The following is a 25,701-nucleotide window of genomic DNA, read 5'->3' as shown; positions in this document are numbered from 1 at the left end:
ACAAATGCATACATGAGCTCATCACCTCCCAAAGGTTCCCACCTTCCAATACTATCACACTGGGAATTAGGCTTCAACACATGAATTTGGGGGAGTGGGCACAAATACGCAGACCACAGGACAAGTATAGACTGTAATTTTTCAAGGAGGTATATAAGAGTGGAAAGTGGGCCCTGGTGTATGAACAATGGGGTCACAAACGCCTGTGCTCTGTAACTTTACTGTCACAAGTTACTTAAACTGTATGAACCTCAGTCTCCTCATGTGATTAATGGGGCTCAATCTGCCTTCATCTTAAGGATGTATTGAGATTCATGAACTGATTCAGTTGAGTACCCAACAAATGATAGAAAGTGGTGGCTGCCCCTAATATCTCTTTTTTTTTCTTTTTCTATAGGTTTTCCCTGGATACCTGGTTGTGCAGCTAAAGTTTACATTTCCCAGATTCCCTTGTGACTAAGTGTGACCATGGGACTCAGTTCTGGCCAATAGAATGTAAGCAAAAGTGATGATTAATCCTTGGAACAAGCCGGTAAGGAAGGGGATGTGTTTCCCCTTTTTCCTTCCTACTGGTGGAAAGGCAGCCCTAGTGGGAGCCATCTTAGAGACAGCCAACAAGGGCATCATTCTAGACACAACAGCAACAAGTCAGAAGGAGTTGAAACCCTAAGTGCTTTACAAAGTCCAGCTTCCTTTTTTTTACCTAAGAGAGAAATGAACTTCTATCACTTATTTTCACTGTTGAATATTTAAACGTTTTTCTTAATTGGGCTAAAATACAATAAAATTTACCATCTGAGCCATTTTTAAGTGTACAGTTGAGTACTGTTTAGTATATTCACGCTGTTGGCAATCACCCTCCAGAACTTTTTCATCTTGCAAAACTGAAACTCTCTATATATTAAACAACTCCCCATTTCACCCTCTCTCAGCCTCTAGCCAGCACCATTCTACTTTCTGTTTCCATGAATTTCACTACTCTAAGTGGATCATACAGTATCCTTGTTTCTGTCATCAGCCTTTCTAACTTAGCATGATGTCCTCAAGCTTTATCCATGTGTAGCATGTGTCAGTTTCCCTCCTTTTTAAGGCGGAATAATATTCCATTGCATGTACATTCCACATTGTGTTTATCCATTATTCATCAGTGAACACAGGATTCCTTTTTCCTCTTTGCAATTGTGAATAATACTGCTGTGAACATGAATGTAAACTTCTATCATTTTAATCTATTGTTATTTTGGAGTCTCTATCAACAAGCCAAATCTATACACTAATTCAGTAGCTTGTAAACTTTCTAAAAAATGCAACCCACAGTAAGAAAGGCACGGTACATCATGACTCAGGATGCATATACATACACACATACAAAGCACACATTTATGCATCTATATATGAAATATATAAAATACATGAACAAAATTACCCTTAGTACGTGGGAAACACTCTGATCTTTTCTATAGTTATGTTAGGGAAAAAGGTTGGTCCTGATCCATTAAATTGAGTTTATGCCTCATTAATAAATATTACATAAAATGTAAAAAACTGTATCATAAGAATTCCCATACCCCATGTGCTCAAACTGCCCTGGCACCTGGAGGAAGAGAAATGATGGGAACAGTCACTGCTCTTGAGTGGACACAGTCTGTGGGGAAGCTATAGAAATAATGTGGGAGAAGCCCAATAATGGAGGCAAACTGAGTCATCTCTGGAGGAAGAAAATGCTCACAATTTCCAAGGACAATGGAGAAACATCTTAGGGAGGGAATATGTGAACAGATGCCTGAAGAAGAGATACATGTTTACTATGTTGAGAAACTGGGAAGCACATTCTTCAGCGGGTGTGAGGACAGAGAGGCATAAACAAGGACAGTGCAAAGGAAATGACATGTAGCACAGTCATTACATGAGGGGCAGAGACTGGTCAGGCAGGAAGGGGCCCATCAGAGGGATGATATACTGGGATGAGGAGTTTGGACATTATCGAGAGGAAATGGGAAGGTGTTACTTAAAAAAAGGGAAGGTTCAACACTAGATTTTCACATGAGAATGGAATACTTGCCTGGAACTTTCCAGGATCTTGACTCAATTCACTATTTCCCCTCTTGACTCTGAGCTTCTAGAGGACAGGGATTCTCTCCTGTATTTGTATTACCTGGACCCATCACAGCCCTGACAGACAATTTGAAGAATGTGCCCATTCCCCAGTCTCCATCACCTCTTGATTAATCAGCTCTCCTTCCTTTCCACCACGTCTTCTTATGGCCCCTCTATTGGGCAGTGCATCCCAGAAGGCCTTATTTTGTCCTGGGTGGGGCACGCACACTGACACACCCACCTTGGATTTCTGGGTAGAGGGCCAGGTAAAGCAGACCCCAGCGCAGGGTTGTAGAAGTTGTCTCGGTTCCGGCAAAGAAGAGGTCCAGAGTGCTCCAGATGAGGTTCTCTTCATGGAAACTTGAAGTAGCCTTGCCTGCATTCTAGGGAGGACAATATTTAATGTTATGGGTTCATTTATTCATAGGATTCCTGATTACCATAACGTGCAGGGGTTTCATCCTCAGAGGGAGATTGGAAAGAAAGGTCCTGAGAAGAAACAACTCTCCCTTTGGCCTCTTAGGAGGCAGAGGCTTATTACAGCAATATCGTTAGCATCGTCCTGCCCCAAGTGCTAGAAGCTTTTTGGGTGGATGAAAATGAAAGACAATTATTTTCTTATGCCTGTAATTTTCTTATGCCATTAGTATCCTGGAAGCAGAATGGAATGTGAACAAGACAGATTTCTTTTCCAGTATCGGCCACTTCACTTAGCAGCGGTAGGACCTCAGGCAAGTTACTTAACCTCTCTCTGTGCTTCGGTTTTCTATTTTATAAAATGGAAATAACCACACACACCTCTTAAGATGACATTGTGGGAATTATGTGAGATGTGAGGGCACATAGCAAATACCCAGCAAATGCTTGTACTGAAAACAGAAATAATAAACAGAATTCCTCTTATGAATGATTCTCCTATTGCCTCATTAATCTTTTCCTTTCCAATTTACACTACTCTGATTCCGAAATCATTTCTCATGATACCCCATTGTCTTTACCATGCTCCCCTGGAAGCTTTCATTTTCCAACATTGCTCTTAATATTCCTAGTCTCATACTTGCACAGTAAAGTCTCTTCCTCTGGGGAGAAGGCACTGCCTATATTAATGTTATGGCAATAAGGTGAAATAACAGGCAAAGAAATCTACCATTCTGCCCACTCCATGAAGAGGACCCAATGATCCATGTATAAAGATTATGGCACTGATGCAGTGATGTGTATTAGCCAGAGACATCATTGAGGAAAAGGGCATGCGTACAGTTTGGCTCTCTACCCTGTCTTCTGGCCTATAATGTTGGAAAGTGGATGCTATCAGGACAAGGGGGAAGGCAAAGGCCCACTCAGGCCCTGAGGCCAAACTGTGGCATCCAGCGCAGCTTTCCTTGTGTTCTGCAGAGGGGGATGAGAGAAATTTTAGGTGACTGGACCCAGGTCCAACTAATGACAAAACAGAGCTTTGAGGCTCAAGTGCTGTTTTCCCTACTGTGTACAGCTCCTTCAAATATGGGTAGAAGGAGAGGATGGGGGATGAAAGCCAGTACTGGGCATCAACATTAACTCTCCATCTTTATTTCTAATAGCCTCATCAATCCTGACTCAGTACTACCTTATACTTTCTGAAATTATGCCTTGGGTTTGACTCCCCTGTGATATGCAGGGATATGGCCCAAAAAGGCGTCCATCCACATCCTAATCTCTGACAACTTGATGTTACTTTTTATGGCAAAAAGGGACTTTGTAGATGGGATTATGATAAAAGTTCTAAGATGGGAAAATTATCCCGTATTATCCCAGTGGGCCCAATGTAATCAGAAGAGTCTCTATAAGACAGAGGCAAGAGGATCAAAGCCAGAGAGAGAAGACGCAAGGATGGAAACAGAGATCAGAGGCAGAGAGGAGACTATGCTGCTGGCTTTGAAGATGGAGGATGGGGCCACAAGCCAAGGTATATATGCAGCCTCTAGAACCCAGAAAAATCACAAAAACAGATATTTCTCTGGAGCATCCAAAAGGAGCTAGCCCAGGCAGCATCTAAGAGTTTAGCCCCGTGAAACTGATGTCACACTTCTGACATCCAGAACTGTAAGAGAATAAATTTGTGCTATTTCAAGCCACCAAGTTTCTGGTAATTTGATACAGCAGCAATAGGAAACTAGCATAGCCCTATTTGCCCTTTAAGGACAAAACACAGGAAACAACTTTGGTTTCCTCACCTTGGCCATTTCCTTGAGGTAAGCATCGATAAAGTCTCTTGTTTCATCAGGATTCCAATCTCTCTTGTGTTTTTCAATTATACGAGAAACAAACAATTTCAGTTTCTCCCAGTTTCTGAAGACAGTTTGATGGGATCCAGGAACGAATTTCATTATCCATGGAAAGATATTGTAGAGCTAATTGAGAAAAAGAAAACAATCATGGAGACAACGTGGTGCCACTTTTCCACCATTTAACACAACAGAAGCTAACTGCCTTTCCATGTCTTTCCTTTGCTCACACTGAAACCTTGTTCAGCCATGACCCCTCTTTTCTCTCTCACCCCTCTAGCAAAGCACTGCAGCTCTCTGTACAAATGGTATCCAGCCTTGTAGCACTTCTGGTCATCCCAGTGGCTTGCCATCGGGGTACAAAGCATCACCACTTCTTCCCTGGATGCTGTAAGAAGAGCTTTCCACAGTTTTGTGATTCCATTGCCAACCCCACTCCCAGTCCATCTTCCCCAGAGCTGCCAGAGAGATCCTGTAGCAGTTTAACCATGTCATTTCACTCCTTGGCTCTCAGTGTTTGGGGCTTTCCACCACACAAGGACCAAGTCCCATGTCACTCCTCTGTCCTGTAAGCCCCACCAAGCTGGGCACCACAGACTGGCTCCCTCCTTCCTAACCTTGCTCTCTACTGTCCAGCAGTGACCTCTAGGATCACAGCAAGGATGCTCCTGTGTGAGGCCTTTGCCGTTGCTGTTCCCTCTGCCTGGAAAGCTCTTCCTCTGAAGTCCACATATCCCCAGCCCCTCACTTCATTAGGGCTCTGCTCTTTGTCTCCTCCTCATAGCTGTCTGAAAGATGATCCCATAAACTGAATGACCTTTGTCACCTTGCATCTATTTTTGTGTCCTGTTTTATTTTCCATCATGTCAGTTATCACTAACGTGTGTGTGTGTGTGTGTGTGTGTGTGTGTGTGTGCGCATTTGTCTCCCCCACCATGTTGTGATCTCCATGTGGGTAAGAATTCACAGTTTTCACTGAAATTAATTGGTTGTTGAATAAACTTTCTGTAATATATGCTGAAAAATAGAGGTCATCACATAATGGAAAAATGCCTAGAGTTAAAATGGGACAGACATGGTGTGACCATTACCTTTGCTGCTTTCTAGATATAATAGTTTGATAACAGTAATACTACTACTAATAATATACTTTGTACCTTGTTGATCCTTAGACTCGCTGCCAGTGGGGCTCCAGCATGGTTCTGGGGACCAAATGACATGAGATACACAGAGCACTCAGCACAGGGCTGGTGGGCCACTCTCTGTACTTGCCTGCACATTCTATGCCAGCTTGCACACACTGTGTTGCTTCATTTCATATTTATAGCGTTGTTAGGAAAATTAATGGAGAAAGAGTATGTGTAGTTATCTGTCAAAGAGCCTCGAATGTTCTGAGACTCCAAGAAATTCTTATTACCCCTACTCTGCTGTGTCTGTGTTCTCTTCCCAGAGACATGGACTCAGGAGCCAGCCGGGCACCCACCAAACTCTCATCACTTCCTAGGCTCTACCTTCATAGAAAGAAGCCAGTGGAATTGCTGAACTGGAGACGACCATGACTAGGAATGCAAACAAGTAATTCAAAATAACATTGTCAGTAATAAGAGCTCATATTCATTATGCCTTTTTCACGTGTCAGGAATCATGCTGACTGCTTTACCAGTTTTGGTGTGATGGGTCCATAAAACTCCCACATAAGATGCTTGTCAGGAATCAATCAAAATAAATTCTCTTCTAGATACACAATAGGGAAACTAATAATCAGTAAAATCATCTAGCTATATAGCTATATAGTTAGATACACACAATAGCAGTCAGAAAAGAAAAAAATATTTCTGAAGGAACAGCAATTACACTTCCAGCTGACTTTCCATGGCACAAGTGGCAACCCATAGGATAGTGGAATAACATTTTGAACATGCAAATAGAAATTAAAAAAAAAACAGTCAAAATAAAAAAAATTTCTAAGTAGAGCAAAATAAACATATTTTTGAATAAGTGAAATTGAAAAAATTGGCCACCAACTGACCCTCACTATAGGAAATTCAAGAGGAGGCTGTGAGATACAAGATGGAATGATGAAAAAAGAGACTGATAAATATGTGGGTAAAATATAAGCAAACATTCACTGCATAAACAGTAATAATCCTGTATACTTTTGAACTAAAAAAGGAACAGACTAAAATATATGACATTGGTAGCCTAGATCATTCATCAGAAGTCATGTTATGAAGTTCTTGCAGCATTCTGGGGGATGATAAAGACACTAATTTTTGATGCAGGTGGTTTAATGATGACTATTGAAATTGTCAGGTAAAGACCAAAATAATAGAACAAGCCTGTTCATCTTCTAAATGAACACAGGGAAAAGGAAAATGAGAAGAACACTCCATCATAATAACTCAAAGAAGGAGAAAAGAACAGATAAATAGAAATCACAAAATGATTAGAAATTAGTTCTAATTTGGTAATAACTTTGATTAAAAGAAAAGGAACTATCTAAATGGTCCAACAAAAAGACAGAGACTTTCAGATTGGGTATGAAAATTACATCTAGCTTTACACTGTTTAAACAGGAAGCATCTAAAATATAAGGGCATAGGAAGGTAGAAAGTAGAAGGATAGAAGAACAGTAGCCAGACAGTAAGCAAAGGAAAGACAATTACCTTTATTCATAACAGACAACACAGTATTTAGGGAAGAAAATATTAACAGACTTAAAGAATGTTACTAAATAGTTAAAAAATTTTCAATTACTAATAATAAATAATGATTTAAACATGAATGCATCTAACAACATAGCTGTAAACGATATAAAGTAAAAATTGACAGAAATATAATGAAAATGAGAACAATCCAACATCTTAGTAGGAAATTTTAGCACACTGGACACTCTAGCCAGCACAATGAAGCAAGAAAGACGAATTAATGGATTAGGATTGGAAAGGAAAAAACAAAGCCTCCTTTATTTGCATACATATGATTGCCTATGAAGTCATCCAAAGATGAATTAAAATACTGTTACAAGTTTACCAAAGTTGATCAATGCAAAATCAATAACAATAAGTCAATTGCAAAATGGAGAAAAAAGAATTACAATAGCCCCTATTTGAATCCTGCAAAGAAATAATGCATGTAGGCAATGATCATCTATAATTTTTGTAACCATTAGGTAAAAAGCGGAAGGGGGATGATACAATAGATCACACTAATAACACCCGAACCCACTGATCAATAGTAACATGAGACAACCAGACATTAAGTACATTCTAAAAAACAGCCTTTTCAAGAAATAAAATCTTATTTTGATCAATCCTCTAGATTTAGTTACCAATGTATATAAAACACCGGAATAGAAGAATATGTTAATAACCAAAGAAATGCAAGCACTAAAATTCAGAATACCTGGGACAGAAGAGAGAAATGGGTGGGTTAGGGAGACAGAGAGAGGAGGGACTCAAAGGCAATGGCAGTATTGTTCTTTCCAAAAAGAACAACATAGGTGCACGGATGTATGTCATGTATAGCTTTGTACTTTACATGAATGATAGAAATGTTTTTTGCATATGGTAAACACTTGGTTAACATTATGAAAAACACTAGAGTCAACAGATTGATTTCAAATAACTTAGTATTGGAATCAAATTTAAAAGGATATTTCTAGGTTTAACTCCACACTCTCCCCCCACAAAAAAAAAGAAAAAAAGAAAAACCCATCTGTATCTGATACCAGCCCCAATATCATTTACAAAGGTATTGAAAGAAAAATTCCTTACCTGGCTTGCCACTGAAGCCTCTTTACATGTGGCCTCATCCAGTAACCTCAGTAGCTCCTGAAACTGACCATCCTGGTACTCAAATCGCTTCCCAAAGGTGATGGAGCAAATGATATTGGAAACTGCATTGTTGATTTTGAAGTGAGGGTCAAAAGGCTGTTCTGAAGGGGGAGGAAGGACAAGATGGATTTCTTCTAGTTCCTACTGAGAGTCTACTGTCTGTGACATAGGACATACCTAGTACTGAACCATTCATGAGGCCTGGCCACACCACCTTTCACTGGGGCTGACATACAGCAAGTACTCAGTCAATGCCACAGTCAAACTGATGAGCAGGACTTAAATTCAGTCATGTGTTTTTGCCCATCTTCATGAATTTAATTCTAGAACTCCTTGAGGGCAGAGTCATGGAGGGTTATTCACTGTTCTACGCTCAGTACTTAGCACACTGCTGGGCACAGAACAAGCATTAGGCACTGCATAATTATCTGACCAACGAATGAATGGGCCACAATTTCCCACATCTGTGCTATGAAATGCTCACCGTTCTCCTCCTTGATTGCCTCAATGAGGTGGCGGGCCTCCTCCTGAATGCGTTCCTCTAAGCTCTTCTTTCCCAGACCAAAGTTCCTTAGTGTTGTCATGGCAAACCTTCTTTGCTCCTTCCACAACTGGCCATTGGACATGATCAGTCCTGGGAAGAAGAAAGTCAATACTATGGTGTTCTGGTTCGATAATGTGAATATCCAGCAAACAGTATGAGGATGTGTATTAGACTGAGGGAAGGAAAAGGGTATCAATGCACTTGAAACCTGTTCAGAGAAATCATGCCAAAGTAGTAGACATAACTGACTGCTGGGGATGTTAAGCACTTTAGTAAATATTTTTTTCATCTGCAATTCAGTATTCAGAGAAATTCTGTGGGGTAGGTACAATTATTACCACCAACACCCCCTTTTACTAATGAGAAACCTGAGAAACAGAGGATAAAATAAATGCCGTAAGGTTACACAGTACAAAGCTAAAGAGGTGTTCAAACTCAGGTCTTCCTGATTCTAAAGCCCATGCTCTGATTATTAGCCACATGAGTCAAGTTAAGTATTCATGTCATGCCAAATGCTAGGAATGCCCTTAGAGATAAGGTAAAGTCCAAATACTTGAGGAAGCCAATAAAGGTTTTATAGGAGAGTTCTTACCTCATGGATGGTAAAAGATGAAAGGATAACTCAAGAAAATGAGGAGTGAATATTCCATACAGAAAGAACACCACTGGCAAAGGGAAAGAAAACTGTCTTGCTGTGTTCAACAGACCACCATCTGTCCACACACAGGTGAGGCCCTGCTCCTTCCATTTATTCACTTCCAGAGCAACCTCCACTCCTTTCACACTCGGCCTTGGCCTCCATCACTAATGAAATGGCCCTACTTGCTATCACATCCAGGGATACCTTTGGACCTCATCTTACTTGATCTTGCAGCAGCATTAGACACTTCTTTCTGGAAACACTCCCATCCAGTGATGCTGAGGATACCACATTCTCCAGATTTTCTTTCTAATTCTCTGCCAACAAATTCCCATATTTTTTGCTGGTTCATGTTCTTCTACTAAATCTTGAAATGGTGGAGTTCTCCCAAAGCCTCTTCTCTTCTCACCCTATATTCTGGGAAATCTTATCACTTCCTAAAACTTTAAAGAGCATCGATTAATAGTGATTATCTCTGCTGTCCCTGAGCTCTAGCCCCATATATATTCATACAGCAACTGCTTGAGTTTGCTGACATAAAGGCTTTTCAAACTCAGTATATCCAGGCTTGAACTTGTGATTACGCCATACAACTCCCCACCCATGTTCAACCAAAGCAAACACCTTATCCTTTTCTGAGTGCTCCTTCTTTCTATCATTGACCCATTTGGGTGTCACCTCCATACCTCATTCTCCCTGCTTCTAGGCCATCATGTGTTACTAGGTTCACCCCCTGGTTGTCTTGAATCCATGTGTCTTCACTTCCACTGCCCTGGTCTAATCTACTATCAGTTCTCACCACCCCCCTGGTCCAAGAACACCTTCTATAACCCAAAAGCCTACACTAGTCTCTTGTTCTTTTTTGTCCATTCTCTAAATGACAGTCTAAATGAGTCTTAAAAATATACAGTGTAAATATGATAATTTCCTTCTCTACTTAAAACCATTCAAGAACTTCTGTTGTTATTAGGATCAAAACCAACATCCTTAATAAGAACTTGCATGAACTATCCCTGGCCAAGCGAAGCAGATGTGTTTTCATTTAATTGTCTCCTTTTAATCCCTGTCATTGCCACATGGGCCACCTTTCAATTCCTCAAGTTCACTGTCTTCTGTACACTTCATGGACTTTTATATTCTGTCCCACTGCTTCATTGTTTTGTTTTTTTACTTCATTCAATTAGCTTTTCCTAAATCCGGGGACTACCTTAGATAACTTACATAAGTGCATTCTGCATTTATCACAATAACACTATAGGCTTTAGATTATTATGGTTAATTGATACAGTCTTTCACAGTGAATAGAAGTTACATGACGATGTAGATCTCATCTGTTGTACTCATTACTATATCACTCCTGCCCCTCACTGTGCTTCACATGGCAGACAGTACATTGAATGGATACAGAATTAATTGATTAACAGTACAAGGGAAATTGGGAAGATCCTCAAAATGGTTCTTAGATAGAGTAATAGAGTTGACATTTCATTTCAGTTTTTAAATGTTTAAGTTTCTTTAATGATAATCTTAAGTATTCACACTGACATGTTCTAACCTAGAACAGAAGGCTCGAGATCCCTGGTCAGCATGGCCTTCATGGTAGAGCATAAGGAGCTAGAGACAGAAAGCAGTGGCAGAAGGAGGCAGATCCACATCCATTTTCCTAAGGGAAGAGCCTCAGAATGGGACAGCAGACAGAGAACACATCGCCTCTTCCTCTGCCATAACTGGGTGATGTGGTTACGTCACTATAAAAGCATCTGGTGTGAATTTGTGCAGGGCATGTGGCTTCTCCCAAATCTCTAGTATGGCTGACCCTGTGAAGTGCTCTGAGGGGGTGAATTCAATCAGGAAATGTGGGCATCCAGCTTCCGTTATAGGCAGGATGCTTATATGGGGCCGGTTGGGGGGTTGTTGGAAATTTATAGTCACAGAGGCACAACTGACAGATCCTAAGAATATCAAACACACACCTTCAACTGACCAAGAATCTTACTTACCATTTCCCTTAATGATATGTTCTTGGAGAGGAATAATGGGCCGGTTCATAAAGTGTTGGTCCATGTGGATGAGGGCTTCTTTGATCAAGGGCAGTCCAGTAATAACAACTGTAGGTATGTCCCCAAACTCCAGGCTAAGAAGGTTCCCATATTTCTTCACAAACTGGAAAACAGTTAAGTAGTCACAGCTGAATATGCACACAGCTGAGTGTTCACAAATGGAGGTTGTGTGTGTGTAGCTGGAGGGGCTCACATCGAGCGGAACGTGCACGTGTGCACAACTTGGTCTGCTGGGAATGTTTCTGTTTCCTTTTCTCCTCCTCTCAACAAGGCTCAGAGTCAACATTTCAGGATGTACAAGGTTCCTTATAAACATCCATTCATATACTTACCCAGCATGAATTGAGTGGGCATTATCGTGTCCCTAGAGCAAGGCATGAGGGTGTAACTGTAATAATACAAACAATGTCTCGAACCTCAAGCATCCTAGAGTCTAGTGAAGAGAGAGAATTCAGCACATCTGAACCACCACTGAAGGGTGAGATATCTTTAGGGGGAGTCTGTGTGGCAAGCAGGGACGTCTTACTAAATCATAATATCTGCTTAACCAAAGAGAACACCCCCTTCCTACACTGGCCATAGAATATAGAAACAAATGTTCGATGACAGAAGGTGCATTACAGGGTGGACCAGGCATGGAGAAAGCTCCCTAGCACTGGAGTGACGTGAGAATCTCAGCTCTGCATTTCAGTTGCTGTGGACTCTTGAGAACTCGCTTCACTTTCTGGGCCTCAGCTCCCCATCTATAAAAGGGAGAAAGTTATTCCTGTCTCAAAGGGTTCTGTGAGGAAGAATGAAAGCAGCCGTGTGAAAGGCACTTTGTTTTCTGGTCCAGGCGCACAGCCACTCAGCAAGTGTCCAAGGAATAAACAAGCTTCGTGTGCAAAGGGCCATTGATGTGCGATCATGGTGGCAGAAAGAAGACATGTGGAAAGAAGGCATTTGGCATCACAGAAAGTCACATTCCTTCATGTTTCATCTCATTAATCCCACAACCACCGTACGGTAGTAATGATTTTCCTCATCTTTCAGAAAATGAAAAGTCAGAGCTGAAGTAACACAGCCAAGGTGACAAAGCTTTTGATGGGGCAGGGAATTTGCGAGGTATCATACAAGATTTGAGTACAAAGACGTGACCCTGAGATGGCTCCAGGAACTTAGAGTTTAGTGAGGGTGAGAGAGTGAATGTGAGAATGAGTGGAGAGTAAGAGAGTTGGGTGGGGGAGGTGGGAAGGAGGGAGAATCGGAGCGTGTGGGTGTGTTTATGACTACACCCACGTGTGCAGGGATGTGCAAACATCAGTCCGAGGACAGTGTACAGTCACTGATCAAAGTCCTTCCTAGCTAATCAAGAAAGTGGGCCATGTAGACCTGACACTGAACTTTTATTTGCCTGGGTTGAGTGTCGCTGTGGACAAGGTATCAAACAAATGGGCTCTAAGTCCTCCAGGTGTCTGTGACTCCCTCCCTGATTCTGGTCCCCTTGTGCTGAGACTCCAACATGCCACTCTTACAGCCCTGGACCTACATGACCCCATCAGAGCCAATACAATAGATTCAGTGTCATCCCAGCACCCTCCTCCCACACTAAAGACCAGGCCTGAACTCAGTCCTTCCATCACTGTTTTGTCCCAGCATCCTCCATCAGTCTTTGTTCTTCTCCAGCACAGCACGTCCTATCTCACGAGAGCCAAGGTTCAGTGTTAAATCAGTTTGACTCTAGAGTACATGTCATTACTTGTAAGAAATGGCAGGAATAGGTCCATTTACATCAAGAAGATTTTGTAGTTACCTTGCTGAGTCCCTGGATGAACTTCTTGGGCCTCACAAGAACAATTTCTTGATTAATTTAGAATATTCCATAAGATTGTTTTTGGAAGAGCTGAAAAATCTCAGGTTAAGTTAAATAACTCCTAACTGGCAAGGTATGCAACCTAGAATCTCAGCTGATACTTGGGAGGGATTCAGAACTACATTACTATTTATTGAAATTAACTTCATAGTAGTTCCATCTCCACCAGCTCTGTGTGTATATTTCCAGTTCAAAAAACTTTCATGATACTATCAACCATGTAAAGCTGGATAGGTGAAACAACCTCCTGGAGCCCTGGGACTGATTACGGTGATGTCTAACAGTTCTTAAGTGCACTGTACCAGTCACTGTGGCAACTGCTTTACAAGCACTAAGTGATCCAGAGGGCATCAGAAAGGACTTTGTACACCAGAGTATACTTTTCAATGTATGTCATTAAACAAGCCCTTTTAAACAAACAGAGTAAGGGGACTAAGGGAGATTAAAATTAAGATGGTTCAGAAGGCAAAAAAAAAAAAAATAGGGTTAAAATCAGAAATGAAAACAGAAAAAGAAAAAGAAAGGATTGAAATAAGAGCTATAAAAGCAAAACAAAAGCAATAGGACACAGGAAATTGAATCCTAAGAATAAAATTTCAAATGTAGCATTAAGGGTTTAGAAAATACAATGGAGCAAAATAAACCAAAACTAGAAGTGAAGGATTAGTGAGACAAGATATTGGACCATCACTGCTGAGATAAAAAGTTGAGAGAGATTCCACTCTATCTAAATGCTCCAATTTAAGAACCAATGGAACAAAGACACAAAGAGAGGAAAAGAAAAAAAGGAAAAGAGGTACCGATTCACACTCCCACCAGCAGATCAGAAAGTTTGTTTCCGTGAACTCTCACCAGCACTGAGCTGTTCATTTGAGTGTGTTCGTGCATGTGTGTAATCCTAATAATCACATATAATGCATGATGTTTGTACATTTCTCTAAGGTTTAACATCTTTCCCTCAATGTTATATTTTATATAGTTATATTTTTAAAATCACCTGTTGATATCTTTTAAACACTTTGTGTTAGAATATTCAAATTTTTCTTATTGACATGTACAACTTCTAATAAAAAGTTGCAAATACAATTTTATTTTCATTACATGCAACTCTGGAAAGATATATATCCAAGTCCTATAGAGGTACTGCTGAGTGTGTGTGTGTGTGTGTGTGTGTGTGTGTGTGCATGAGTGTGTCGGGCGGTGGCAGGGTGGGCACAAAGAGAGGTAAAATTCCCTCTCTCTTTCGCTTGCTAAACTGTATTTTAATACACTATGTCCATGTGTCTGAATTGCCTGTATAGTTAAAAAGCATTTCTATCCAATAGAGCAAAAAAGAAAAAAGGGAAACTCAACGAAATGAGGAATACATCTTTTTAACAGTGGTTCTTAACCTTTTCTGACTCATATAATCCTCTGAAAATTTAGTGTATGGCATGGATCTGCTCCCTAGTAAAGTCCTGTAGACATAAATGCAGTTATGCATGCATTGCAGGAGTTTACCTGTCTTCCGTGGCCCATGAACAGTCCTGCTAAGAATAATGCTTTCATAGGCAGTTCTTGGGGCTATGCTGGTTTCTGAGCACAATCTGTGGAAATCAAATTTATGTTCAATTCAACAGGTTTTTGTGGGAAGTGTCATCTGGTATTGGCTATTACACGTGGACGTAATACAAAGATCAAGATGTGGTGTTTTCCTAAAGTGTCCAAGTCTCCTGGGAGAGGTTGACTGTGCACTAAAGACTCATACTGTACAGCAGAAGATGACATGTTACAATATTGATGGAAAGGGATGGGAAGGGAAGTTATTGCAAGAAGAGATGAATTTTCACCACAGATGTGGGAAAGACTTCTAAGAGGAGATGGGATTTGAGTCAGATCTTAAATAAATGTCAAGGAACCAGCAAAAGGACACGTACTAAGGTGGCAAAGAGATTTGTGTTGTAGAAACAGCATGTTCAGATGCACAGGTGAAAATGTAGGTGTTTGGGCACAACACAGCTCCCCTGTCCGACTGCAGAGCAAGGTTCATTTGTTACAGAGCACTGACCATGTAATGGACCAAAGCCAAGTGATCGAAATCTAATGGGCCATATGGGTAAATAATCAGTTCTTAGTGTTGCCATTCTGTACAATACATTATTTGGTGGGGGAAAGTTAGGAAGCACATAGGGGAGCAGGGACCAGGGTAGGCTCCTGGAAGAAGAATCTTCCCAGTTGACAGGGAGCAGGAAGACAAGGGTGTTAAGGTAATCTGAGCTAGACTCAGGAGAATCTTAATGTTGGGTGAAAGATTTTGGTGTTTTTTTGGCTTGCAATTAGAAGTCTGAAGATGTTTGAGTAGGAGAGGTGATGTGAGTACTTAAGAGTTTGGAGTGTGGAGACATTCAAGCCTGTTTGAATCTATGTTGTGCTTCTTACTTTCTGTTTGATTTGGGAGCAAGTTATTTAACGTTTCTGTGTCTTAGTTTTCAACTCTATAAAATGGGGGATATGCCTAGTTCCCATATTTAGTATGGTGGAGATGAGTAACCATAATAATAAAATCGATAATAAGGTATTTTTTTTAATTGATATTTTAGGGAGTGTATTTTAGAAAGAGGATTCTTGTAATGACATCAACAAAGGAATGCAGGAGTAGAGACCAGCCAGTGGGCTACTGTGCCCATCCAGCAACCAGGTCAGACAAATGTCTGGAAGGCAACGAACATCTGGCTTTTCTTGAGTTTGTTGATACAAACTTTTAAAAAGGGGCATAATGGGAAATATACAAAATAAGCAATAACTATGTGCTAAGCATTCTGACAATAACTTGATAATAATTAACTGATTTTATTCTTATATTAATAAAAATCATTTAAGGAATTCTTGGTTTTCAGAAAAACATGTATAGAGATTTTAGCACACAGATGGCAAAAAGTTTGGGCTCTTTCCAACACATTCTGTAGATCTCATCCTTAAATGAAAGGATGAAGATTTTCCTCTTTCTTCTTCTGTGTGAGGATGGTGCTCCCTAAGTATTAGCTGGCCACATTTCCCAGCCTGTCTAGGTGTGGCCAAGGGGACAGTTATGTGTGCATCTGCTGGGTCACTTCATTAAATGAAAGTGGCTTGATCACCACCCCTTCTCCCTCCTCCCCATGGGCCAGAAATCATACTTGATGCTGTTGGTGGAGGACCAGAGCAACAAGATTGAAGGAACTGGAGGTTTTAGATGCCACTATGGTACTAGGCAGCCTCCCTATCCTAAACTTCCCACCTAAATCTTAACTCCTCTGTGAATGGGAAATAAATTTCAGTCTCATTCACATCACTGTATTTTGGGGTCATGTTGTTATAAACAGCCTGGTATGTATCCTAGCTAACATATTTGTCAACCTTATCTACCATTCTTCCACCTTAGTCTGATAAGATTTTTCTCTCATTTAAACAAATGATGCTATAATAAGCAATATAGCTATAATACAGAAAGTATAGAAAATGGGGTGGGGTGGGAGGTAGGAAGAAAAGCTCCCATCACGCCATACAATCAAATCTATTTCTTCACTGTCCTCTCATTGTGTTTAATTTAGACCATTTTCCCCCATTTAAAATCTTCTATCCCTTTCCTCCACTTAGCTACTCGCAAAACATCAAACATTCCTTTAAAGTTCAGCCCAATTTATTCCAACATTCTACAAAAGGAATCCTCAGGATTATCCATTTGTAGTGATCCCATCTCCTGATATCCCATATGGTTACCAAGCATGTACACGTACTACACATTTCATCTTACACTGTCTTGTACTGTGCCTAGGATACTGTAAACATTTAATTAATGTCTGTTGAAGAAATAAGCCCATGAATAAACCAATTATCCTCAAATTGTATCGTGAAAAGTCACGTAGCATAAGTAGAGAATAGGTGTATGAGTTAAATAATCTTGTTTTGAAGTCCTTATGTTGCCATTAATTTAGCTGAATAACCTGGGAAAATCACTTTGCTATTTGTTCTCAGTTTACTCCATAGTGAAATGAAAATTCAACCAGATAATAACTAACTCATGTGTCTTTCATGAAGATTAAATGAGAATTAACATAAATATTCTGATGTAATATCTATTAGTTAGTAAATAATGTCTTCCAACTCAAAGAATGTAAATTTAATCATAATGAAATCATACCTTTTAACTTCATATATTTCATACCCAGAAATATAAAAAGGGAAAACTATATAAAATTTAAAAAAACCCTTGGAAAATAAGACATGAATGATTACTGGGCCAGGGATAAGAACCTAGTCTCAGTTTCATCACTACCTAGTTTTGTGACATTAGGGGAAGCATTTATCCACTCTAGTCACAAATATCTTGGTAGTAAAAAAAGGGTACAAATCAAACTTTGTATTCCAGACAAGACTGAATAAAAGTGTCCTAATTTCCTTCTACTAGTCATGACACCAATTAACAGAGACAAAAATAACTCCAAGAAAAGCCTGCTCTCTCTGGCCAAAGACAGGAAAAGGACAGCTTGACAGGACAGAAATCTTTTAGCTCGTTTACTTCTGTTTTCTGGAGGAAAACACCATGAACAGATGTGACCTTCCTCAGCCCTAAAGGTAGAAGAACCAATTGAGAACACGGCTGGAACCTTATCTTTCACCTTACCTAAGAAGTAACAAGCTGGTGTCCTTCCCTGCAGAATATGTGACCTGAATTGTGACTTCCAATTCTGAACTGCAATAAAGAGACTCCTCTGGAGGGAATCTTTGGGCAGAATTAGGATTTCTACTTTTCTCCTACAGTAACAAGGAGGTATACTTCCCCAAGAGTAGATGTGGGCAGCTCTGTGACTCCCATCCCTCTGTGGTAAGGAAACTACCGAGAGGGTTCCCTGTCTCTGTCCCCATCTCCCTTCTCCCAGCCTACACTGATGAGACTATGTGGTAGATGCCTGAGGGGTGGGTAACCTATAGTAGGGTAGATCAGAATAGCACTGCCGAGGCTGTATAACCTAAATTAACATTTGACCCACAGCTCACAAAAGTGAGCATTCAGAATTTAAATAGGTTATATGCTAAAACAAAAGTTTTACATAGTATCCACAGTATATCTTATAAAGTGGTAACATAATATACAAAATGTCCAGGATATAGTTTAAAATGACTCACCTTGTCAAGAATCTCAGTTTAAATGAGTTGACAGCAACATTGAGATGATACAGATGTTGGAATTATAGAATAATTAAAGATTTTAAAACACCTGTTATAAAAATGTTCCAATAAACAACTATAAACACTCTTAAAAATAGCAAATCTTAGCAAAGAAATAGAAGATATAAAGAAGAACCAAATGGAAATTTTAGAAATGAAAAATACAATGGCATATAAAAAACTGAATAGAACATCTCAAAGCAGAGTGGGGATGATAGAAGAATAAGTGAAATTGAAGACAAATCAGTAGAAAGCATCCAATCTGAGTAACACAGAGAAAATAGACAATAAACAACAAAAACAGACCCTCAGAGATTTAGTGTACAAAAACAAGAGATATACCATTTGTGCCATCAGTGCCAAAGAGTCCCAGAAAGGAAAATGAAGATGGAGTTGAAAAAATATGTGAAGAAAGAATGGCTGAAACTCTCCAAATCTGGGAAAAGGCAACCCCACAGGTTCAAGAGCCCAAAGAGGATAAACCCAAAGAAAATAGCACCAAGACCTATCATAATTGAACCTCTAAGAACTAAAAAGAAAGAAAATTTTTTGAAAGCAGGCAGAGAAAAAACTCATTACCTATGGGGAATAATGATTTAGAAAACAACAAATTTCTCATCAGAAACCTGGAGACCAGAAAGAAGTCGCACAGTGTTTAAAAATGTTGAATAAAAATAATCATCAACCTAGAATTCTATAGCTGGTGAAAGTATACTCCAGAAAGGAAGGTGAAGTAAAGATATTCTTAGATGTATAAAAGCTAAGAGAACTTTTGCCAGCATGCCTACCCTATGTGCTGAATGGCTAAAGAAAGTTCTTCAGATCAGAAAGGAAATGTTAAACTTGGAATATCAGGAATAATGAAAGAGTAACAAAAAAGGTAAATAAATGAGTAAATACAATAGACTATTTTTCTGCTCTTGAGTTTTTAAAATTGCATTTGTCCTTTAAAAGCAAAACTATAATAATGTCTAATGTGGTTCTCAATGTATATAGAGATAATATTTAAGACAATTCTAATAAAATGGGGAGAGTACAGTCACCTAAATGGTTGTAAGTTATTAGATTCCATTTGAAGTGGTAATATGTTGCCACTAGTAGACTGCAATAATCTACATAAGCATATTGTAATCCTCAGAGCAACCACTTATAAAACCAAACAAATAGATAAGGTACAAAAAACTACAGATAAATGAGAATGGAATTATTTTTTAAATATTCGTATAACCCCCAGGAAGACAGGAAAGGGAAAAAAGAGTAATGAAAAATAAAGAAAAGATTTAAAACAAATAACAAAATGGTAGGTTGAAATCCTAATGTATTAATAATTACATCAAATAAAAATGATCCACATTTGCCATTTAAACAGCAGAGACTGGCAGAATAAAAAACAATGACCCACATATATATACCGTTTATAAGAAACTGATTTCAAATACAATGATATAAGTAGGTTAAATTAAAATGATGGAGAAGCTTATACTACTCACATACTAATCAAAAGAGAGTTTCATGTGGCTATATTATACGAGAGAAGTTCAGAGATAAAGAGGGACACTACACGATAAAAGGGTAAATTCGCCAAAAGACATCACAATCTTATGGGTATGCACAAAATAACAGAGCTTCCAAATAAATGAAGGAAAAAGTACCAGAACTGAACGAAGAAATAGCTAAACTCACAACTGCAGTTGTGAACTTCAACATGTCACTCTCAGTAATGCACAGAATCAGTAGAAAATAAATCAGCAAGTCTATAAGACAACTAAACAATACCATTACAAAACACACCACCCAACAAGAGTTGAATTTTTTACAAACATGCATGATATGTTTATCAAGATAGACTGTATCTTGGGTCATTAAATCAACCTTAATAAATTGAAAAGAATTGATTCTTTGACTGTCATGGAATCAAACTGGAAATCATTAACAGAAGAATAACAGGAAAATGTCCAAATACTTGGAAATTAAACACCACACTTCTTAAACAAGGGCACAGGTTTAGCAGCCTAGCTTTAAAACTCTGTGACTAATGCTGTCACTTAGTGTTACCAATTGGGCATTTCTCCCAGAGTACTAAGTATTTTCTTATCTGTATTTGAGTACAGTATATAGGCACATGTTTAAAATACCCTAGGCATGTGTAGGGAAAGGGGAACTAATAGCTGTTGTGCACCAAACAGAAGCCATGTCAATCATTCACTCTTTTATTTAATCTCTATAACCACCTGTCAGTGTTGTCTCTCAGCAAAGGACCTGTGCTGAGTTGCAGGGAAACCAGCTGAGGATCCTTGAGAAAGTGTCTGATGTCTGAGAGAATTCTGGGTGGGCAGAGTTAGGGAGCCCTGATAGGAGATGAGTATAAAGAGGTGGAAAGAGGTCTTTGCAGCTCAAGGAGGGTCCCAAGTGTCCCAGTGAGGAGTCTGAACACCGGGAGGCAGTGGGAGGCACTAAGAAAATTTAAGCCCAGGAGTAACATTTTAAATTATTACTTCAGTGAGAATGCACTGCGGAGGGAGGTGGCTGAGGGCAGGGGATCAGACAGTGTGGGGGTGAGAGGAATCCAGTTAAGAAATGATGAGGATTTAGGTAGGATTATCACCACGTTACACATGGGACATGAAGCTTCCTAGAACTGAGGCATTTTTAAGGATAACATAAAAGAGGTCAAGGCTATCATATTGTAAATAAGATGTTCCAATAATGTTTAACAAGGTAACACGGAATTAACTGAGTAAACTTCTCATGATTAGTACTCTTAATAATATCCCACCCTAGAAAGGGCAGGTCAAATCATACCAGTTGACAGGAGGAGAAACAGGAAAATCAAGCTCAAAGTAGGGTTTGTCTGGTTACAAGCATTAGCCACAGAGCCTCCCCTCCTTCCCTACCCCCACCTCAGTCCCCAGAATGTCCCTTGTCCTGCAGATCAGAGTTAGGGTCAGGATGGGGCTAGGCACTTTCCCCTGCTCCTACCCGCTGAAGTGTCAGGTGTGACTGCTCAAAGCCCAGGTGGAAGAGGCTGCCAGCGAAGGGCAGGCGCCAAGGCCCCGGGGGGTAGTTCTTTGGGCGCCTTCTTTTGAGGAAGTCAGCAAAGAGCAGAAAGGCGACAGCACCCAGTAGGAGCGTCTGGGGATGGAGCATGGCCCAGAGGGCGGCCGCCAGGGAGCCCATGGCGGCGAGTACGCCTGGGATGTCTGTTCAGTCTTCTGCGGCCGGAGAGGGCGACCGTCCACCCTCTCCCCACACTCGCCCTCAGGACCGCCCACCGCACCGTTTCCGGGCCTCGCTCCAGCTTCGCCAAGCACCTCCCCTGCCACGCCTCACTCCCGGCAACGCCCCGCCTCCAGCCCCGCCCCGGCTGAGCTCCCGCCCCTAACCCCGCCCCTCCGGTCAGCGCCCCCCCCCCCCCCAACCGCGTCCCAAGCCCGCCTCCCGCCTCAGTGCCCGCCCCCAACCCCGCCCCTCTTCTCAGCGCCTGACCCTCTGCGGAGCCCTGCAAAGACGCCTGGTTCTGTGTTCTGGGGGGGACAGTAGGGATCTTGGACAAGGCCAGGGTAGAAGCGGCTGCTTTGTATTTATAAAGCTCGTCTTTCGAAACATCTCGGGGCTCCTGCATTTACGGGTTCAATGTGTATCAGAGAGCGCCACGGACATCTCAGTTTGTGTATTTCAATCACCCTGCCAGTGATCGGAACTGTGCCTAGTAAACTGTGATGACAAACAGCAGCACCTAACATTTCTTGGGCTCTTTCTATATGTCAGGCCACACACTCGCGTCTTTACACAGATTCTTTTATTTTGACAAAATTATGCAGGAGTTGCTCTTGTTAGTCTCATCTTTCAGTTGAGCAAACAGGTTAAGTACTAAGTACTTCGCCAATGAATAAATCCCCTGGTCTGAGACACAGCTAAAGAAGGTCCTGTATTTGAAAGTATTTTGGAGATTAAAAAGCATTCCATTAAAGCTCCTAGCACTGAGCATAGTCCATAATAAGTCCTTAACTACCATTTGTTGAAAGGATGTGTTAGTCCTGGACCTTTTGGGTTTGCTCTGGGAGGCTCTTCTCTAAACCCACAAGACTGTAAGACCTAGGTCCCAACCTGGGATTCCATCCCCCAAGTGCCCACTTGTCCTCACCATTTGTGAGACTCAAAACATGAAGCACAGTTCTGGAATAACATAGCATACTACACACACACATGTACTCAACATAGAGATACACATTCTGTTTAAAATCTTTTATTACAGGCATTTAAAATAAAAGAGAATTGAAGTCTCATTCTATCTTTCCAAAGTCCAGAGAGGGATACTCTTTAGGTATTAACTTGTATATTCCAGTCCACATTTCCTGTTTTACTTCAGCTGTTATGCATCCATGATATGTTTCTAATATTTATATGTTGTTTTTAAAAGAATTGGTCTACAACTGCTTTTTCTTACTCAGTAGTATGTCTTGGGATCTATCCTCATTGACAAATGTGGCTGTAATTCATTCAGTTTATTATCTAATCATTCTCAAAGAAAGTGGATAAGAAGGAAAAAAACAAAATAATAGCTAGGTGGTGTGCTATTACTATGCCACCATTTGTTGACCCATTCCCATGTCAATGAACTTTTAGGTTTGTTATCTCCCTCCTTCCCTTTCTAATTGTTTTCTTTATTTTTTTTTTCATTAAAAACAGTGCTGCCGGAAGATGGCTTTCATAATGGCACCATGAGGAGCTCTGCAGAAACTCTTCCTAGTAAAAACCCACAATTGATAAAAATTATTAATAAAACCCAACCATTTATGTCTTTGAAAATTGTGCTAAAGACATAAAATAAATGAAGACATTTTCTTCAAGAAAAATCTACTAAATCTTGGTGAAAACAGTAAAACTCTGTGGCAATGGAGCAATAACCCACTCTTTTCCCAATCCCCAGCTCAGTGTGACAGAAGATCAGTTCTAGACAGGTGTGGCCAAGAGCACTTTCCTTGGCTACCAGTTGATGGCTATAGATTCTCCCTGAGAAGGAAAGGTTGCAAGCATTTCTCATACCCTCCTCCCAAAATGCCATGCTGCAGAATCTCCATTCTAGGCAAGACTGACTGAGAGGGCCAGGGATATCCTCCTCCATCCACCCTCTTCTTGTAGGGCAGAAACATTACCCTACGACAGCAGGCTGAGAATACTGGGCCATGGTTGCCATCAGCACAGCTTGGACATAGGATGGACGTCTTGCACTGAAAGAGATTAGCCATGAAGGCTTGACAGAAGCCCCAAACAATAGAGATTTTGGTGGTAAGCAATTAAGAGGAGGCCTGTATCTCCAAGAGAACAATAAGCTACACCACAGGCCAGCTAGAGGTCTACAAGGAGCAATCAGGGAAAGGGAGAGCTAAGAAGAGCCTTCCTGGGGCCAGAACAAATCTCAAAGACTGGCTTCAAAGACTGTTTCTGAGAAACTCAAATTGAATTGGATCAGCTTGTGAACTAATTTATTCCTCAGGCATGGATGAAAACAATAGAGCAATCAGCTGGTAGTTATTGAAGATTAAGAACTAAGTGTAATACCTGCAAAGGCAGACAGCTTAATAGAAAAAAGAAAAAGACAGTCAAAGAGAGCCCTGCCAAAGCAGTGGACACAACTGACTGCTGGGGATGTTAGGCACTTTAGTAAATATTCTTATGCATCTGCAATTTAGTACTCAGAGAACTTCTTGGGGTAGGTACAATTATTACCAACACCACCCCATTTTACCAATGAGAAACTTGAGAAACAGAGGATAAACTTCATAAGCTTGCACAGTTAGAAAACAGCTAAAGAGGTGTTCAAACTCAGGTCTTCCTGATTCTAAAGCCCATGCTCTGATTATGAGCCACATAAGTAAAGTTAAGTATTCATGTCATGCTAAATGCTAGGAATGCACTTACAGATAAGATAAAGTCCATATACTTAAATAGGCAAATAAAGCCTTTATAAGGTCGTTCCTAACTAAGTTGGACTACAAAAGATGAAGGAATAACTCAAGAAAGCAAGGAGGAGTAAATATTCCATATAAGAAGAACATCACAGGCAAAGGGCAAAAAACATCTTGCTGTGTTCAACAGACCATAATCTGTCCACACACAGGTGAGGCTCTGCTCCTTCCATTCCTTCACTTCCAGAGCAACCTCCACTCCTTTCACACTTGGCCTTGACCTCCATCACCAATGAAATGGCCCTCCTTGCTTTCAGGTCCAGGGATACCTTTTAACCTCATCTTACTTGATCTTCCAGCAGCATTAGACACTTCTGGAAACACTCCCATGCAGTGGTGCTGGGGATACCACACTCTCCAGATATTCTTTCTAATTCTCTGCCAGCAAATTCCCGTATCTTTTGCTGGTTTACCTTCTTCTATTCAAACCATGAGTTGGTGGAGTTCTTCAAAATGAGGTCTAAAGACTTTTCTCTCCTCATATTATATTTCATTTGTGGTAAATCTTATCAATCCCTAAAACTTTAAATAGCATCTATTAATAGTGACCATCTCTTGCTGTCCCTGAGCTCTGTATCCATATATATTAATACAACACATGCTTGACTTTGCTGACCTAAAGGCATTTCAAACTCAGCATATCCAGGCTTAAACCTATGATTTCTCCATACAACTCCCCACCCATGTCCAACCAAAGCAAACACCTTGTCCTTTTCTGAGTGCTTCTTCTTTCTATCATCGACCCATTTGGGTGTCACCTCCATACCTCATTCTCCCTGCACCTAGGTCATCATGTGTTACTAGGTTCACCTCCTGGATGTCTTGAATCCATGTGTCTTCACTGCCACTACCCTGGCCTAACCTACCATCATTTATCACCACCCCATTTGTGCAAGCTACCACTCTCTCTAACCTAGAAGGCTACAGTAGTCTCTGGTTCTTTTTAGTCCATTCTCTAAATGACAGCCTAAATGAGCCTTAAAAATGTACACAGTTAATATGATAATTTTCTTCTATGTTTAAAACCATTCAAGAACTTCTGTTGTTATTAGGATCAAAACAGCATCCTTAATAAGAACTTGCATGAACTATTCCTGACCAAGCACAGCAGATGCGTTTACATTTAATTATCTCCTTTTAATCACTGTCATTGCGACATTGGCCACCTTTCAATTCCTCAAGTTCACTGTCCTTCATTACACTTCATGGACTTTTATATTCTGTCCCATTGCTTGACTGTTTCTTTAGTTTA

General features: G+C 40.4%; 1 protein-coding gene across 3 annotated transcripts in view; it reads right to left on the bottom strand.

Annotated features, from left to right (window-relative positions):
- Nucleotides 1–25,701, bottom strand: part of LOC123635586 (cytochrome P450 2J2-like) — a 37,739-nt gene that overhangs the window by 11,155 nt on the left and 883 nt on the right. For 2 of the 3 annotated variants that reach the window (XM_045547892.1, XM_045547894.1), the window contains exons 1-6: nt 21,460–21,739; nt 11,382–11,544; nt 8,682–8,831; nt 8,138–8,298; nt 4,311–4,487; nt 2,339–2,480 (exon numbers count right to left, since the gene is read on the bottom strand). In XM_045547892.1, coding sequence (XP_045403848.1) covers nt 2,339–2,480; nt 4,311–4,487; nt 8,138–8,298; nt 8,682–8,831; nt 11,382–11,544; nt 21,460–21,657 — 991 coding nt within the window. In that variant the 5' untranslated portion in view covers nt 21,658–21,739. Of the gene's footprint in view, nt 1–2,338; nt 2,481–4,310; nt 4,488–8,137; nt 8,299–8,681; nt 8,832–11,381; nt 11,545–21,459; nt 21,740–25,701 lie in introns of those variants that run through there. The other variant, XM_045547895.1, reaches the window with a different exon arrangement.

Source organism: Lemur catta, chromosome 3 (assembly GCF_020740605.2).
Source record: "Lemur catta isolate mLemCat1 chromosome 3, mLemCat1.pri, whole genome shotgun sequence".
Classification (NCBI taxonomy): Eukaryota; Metazoa; Chordata; class Mammalia; order Primates; family Lemuridae; genus Lemur; species Lemur catta.
This window is presented reverse-complemented; position numbering and strand designations above follow the sequence as displayed.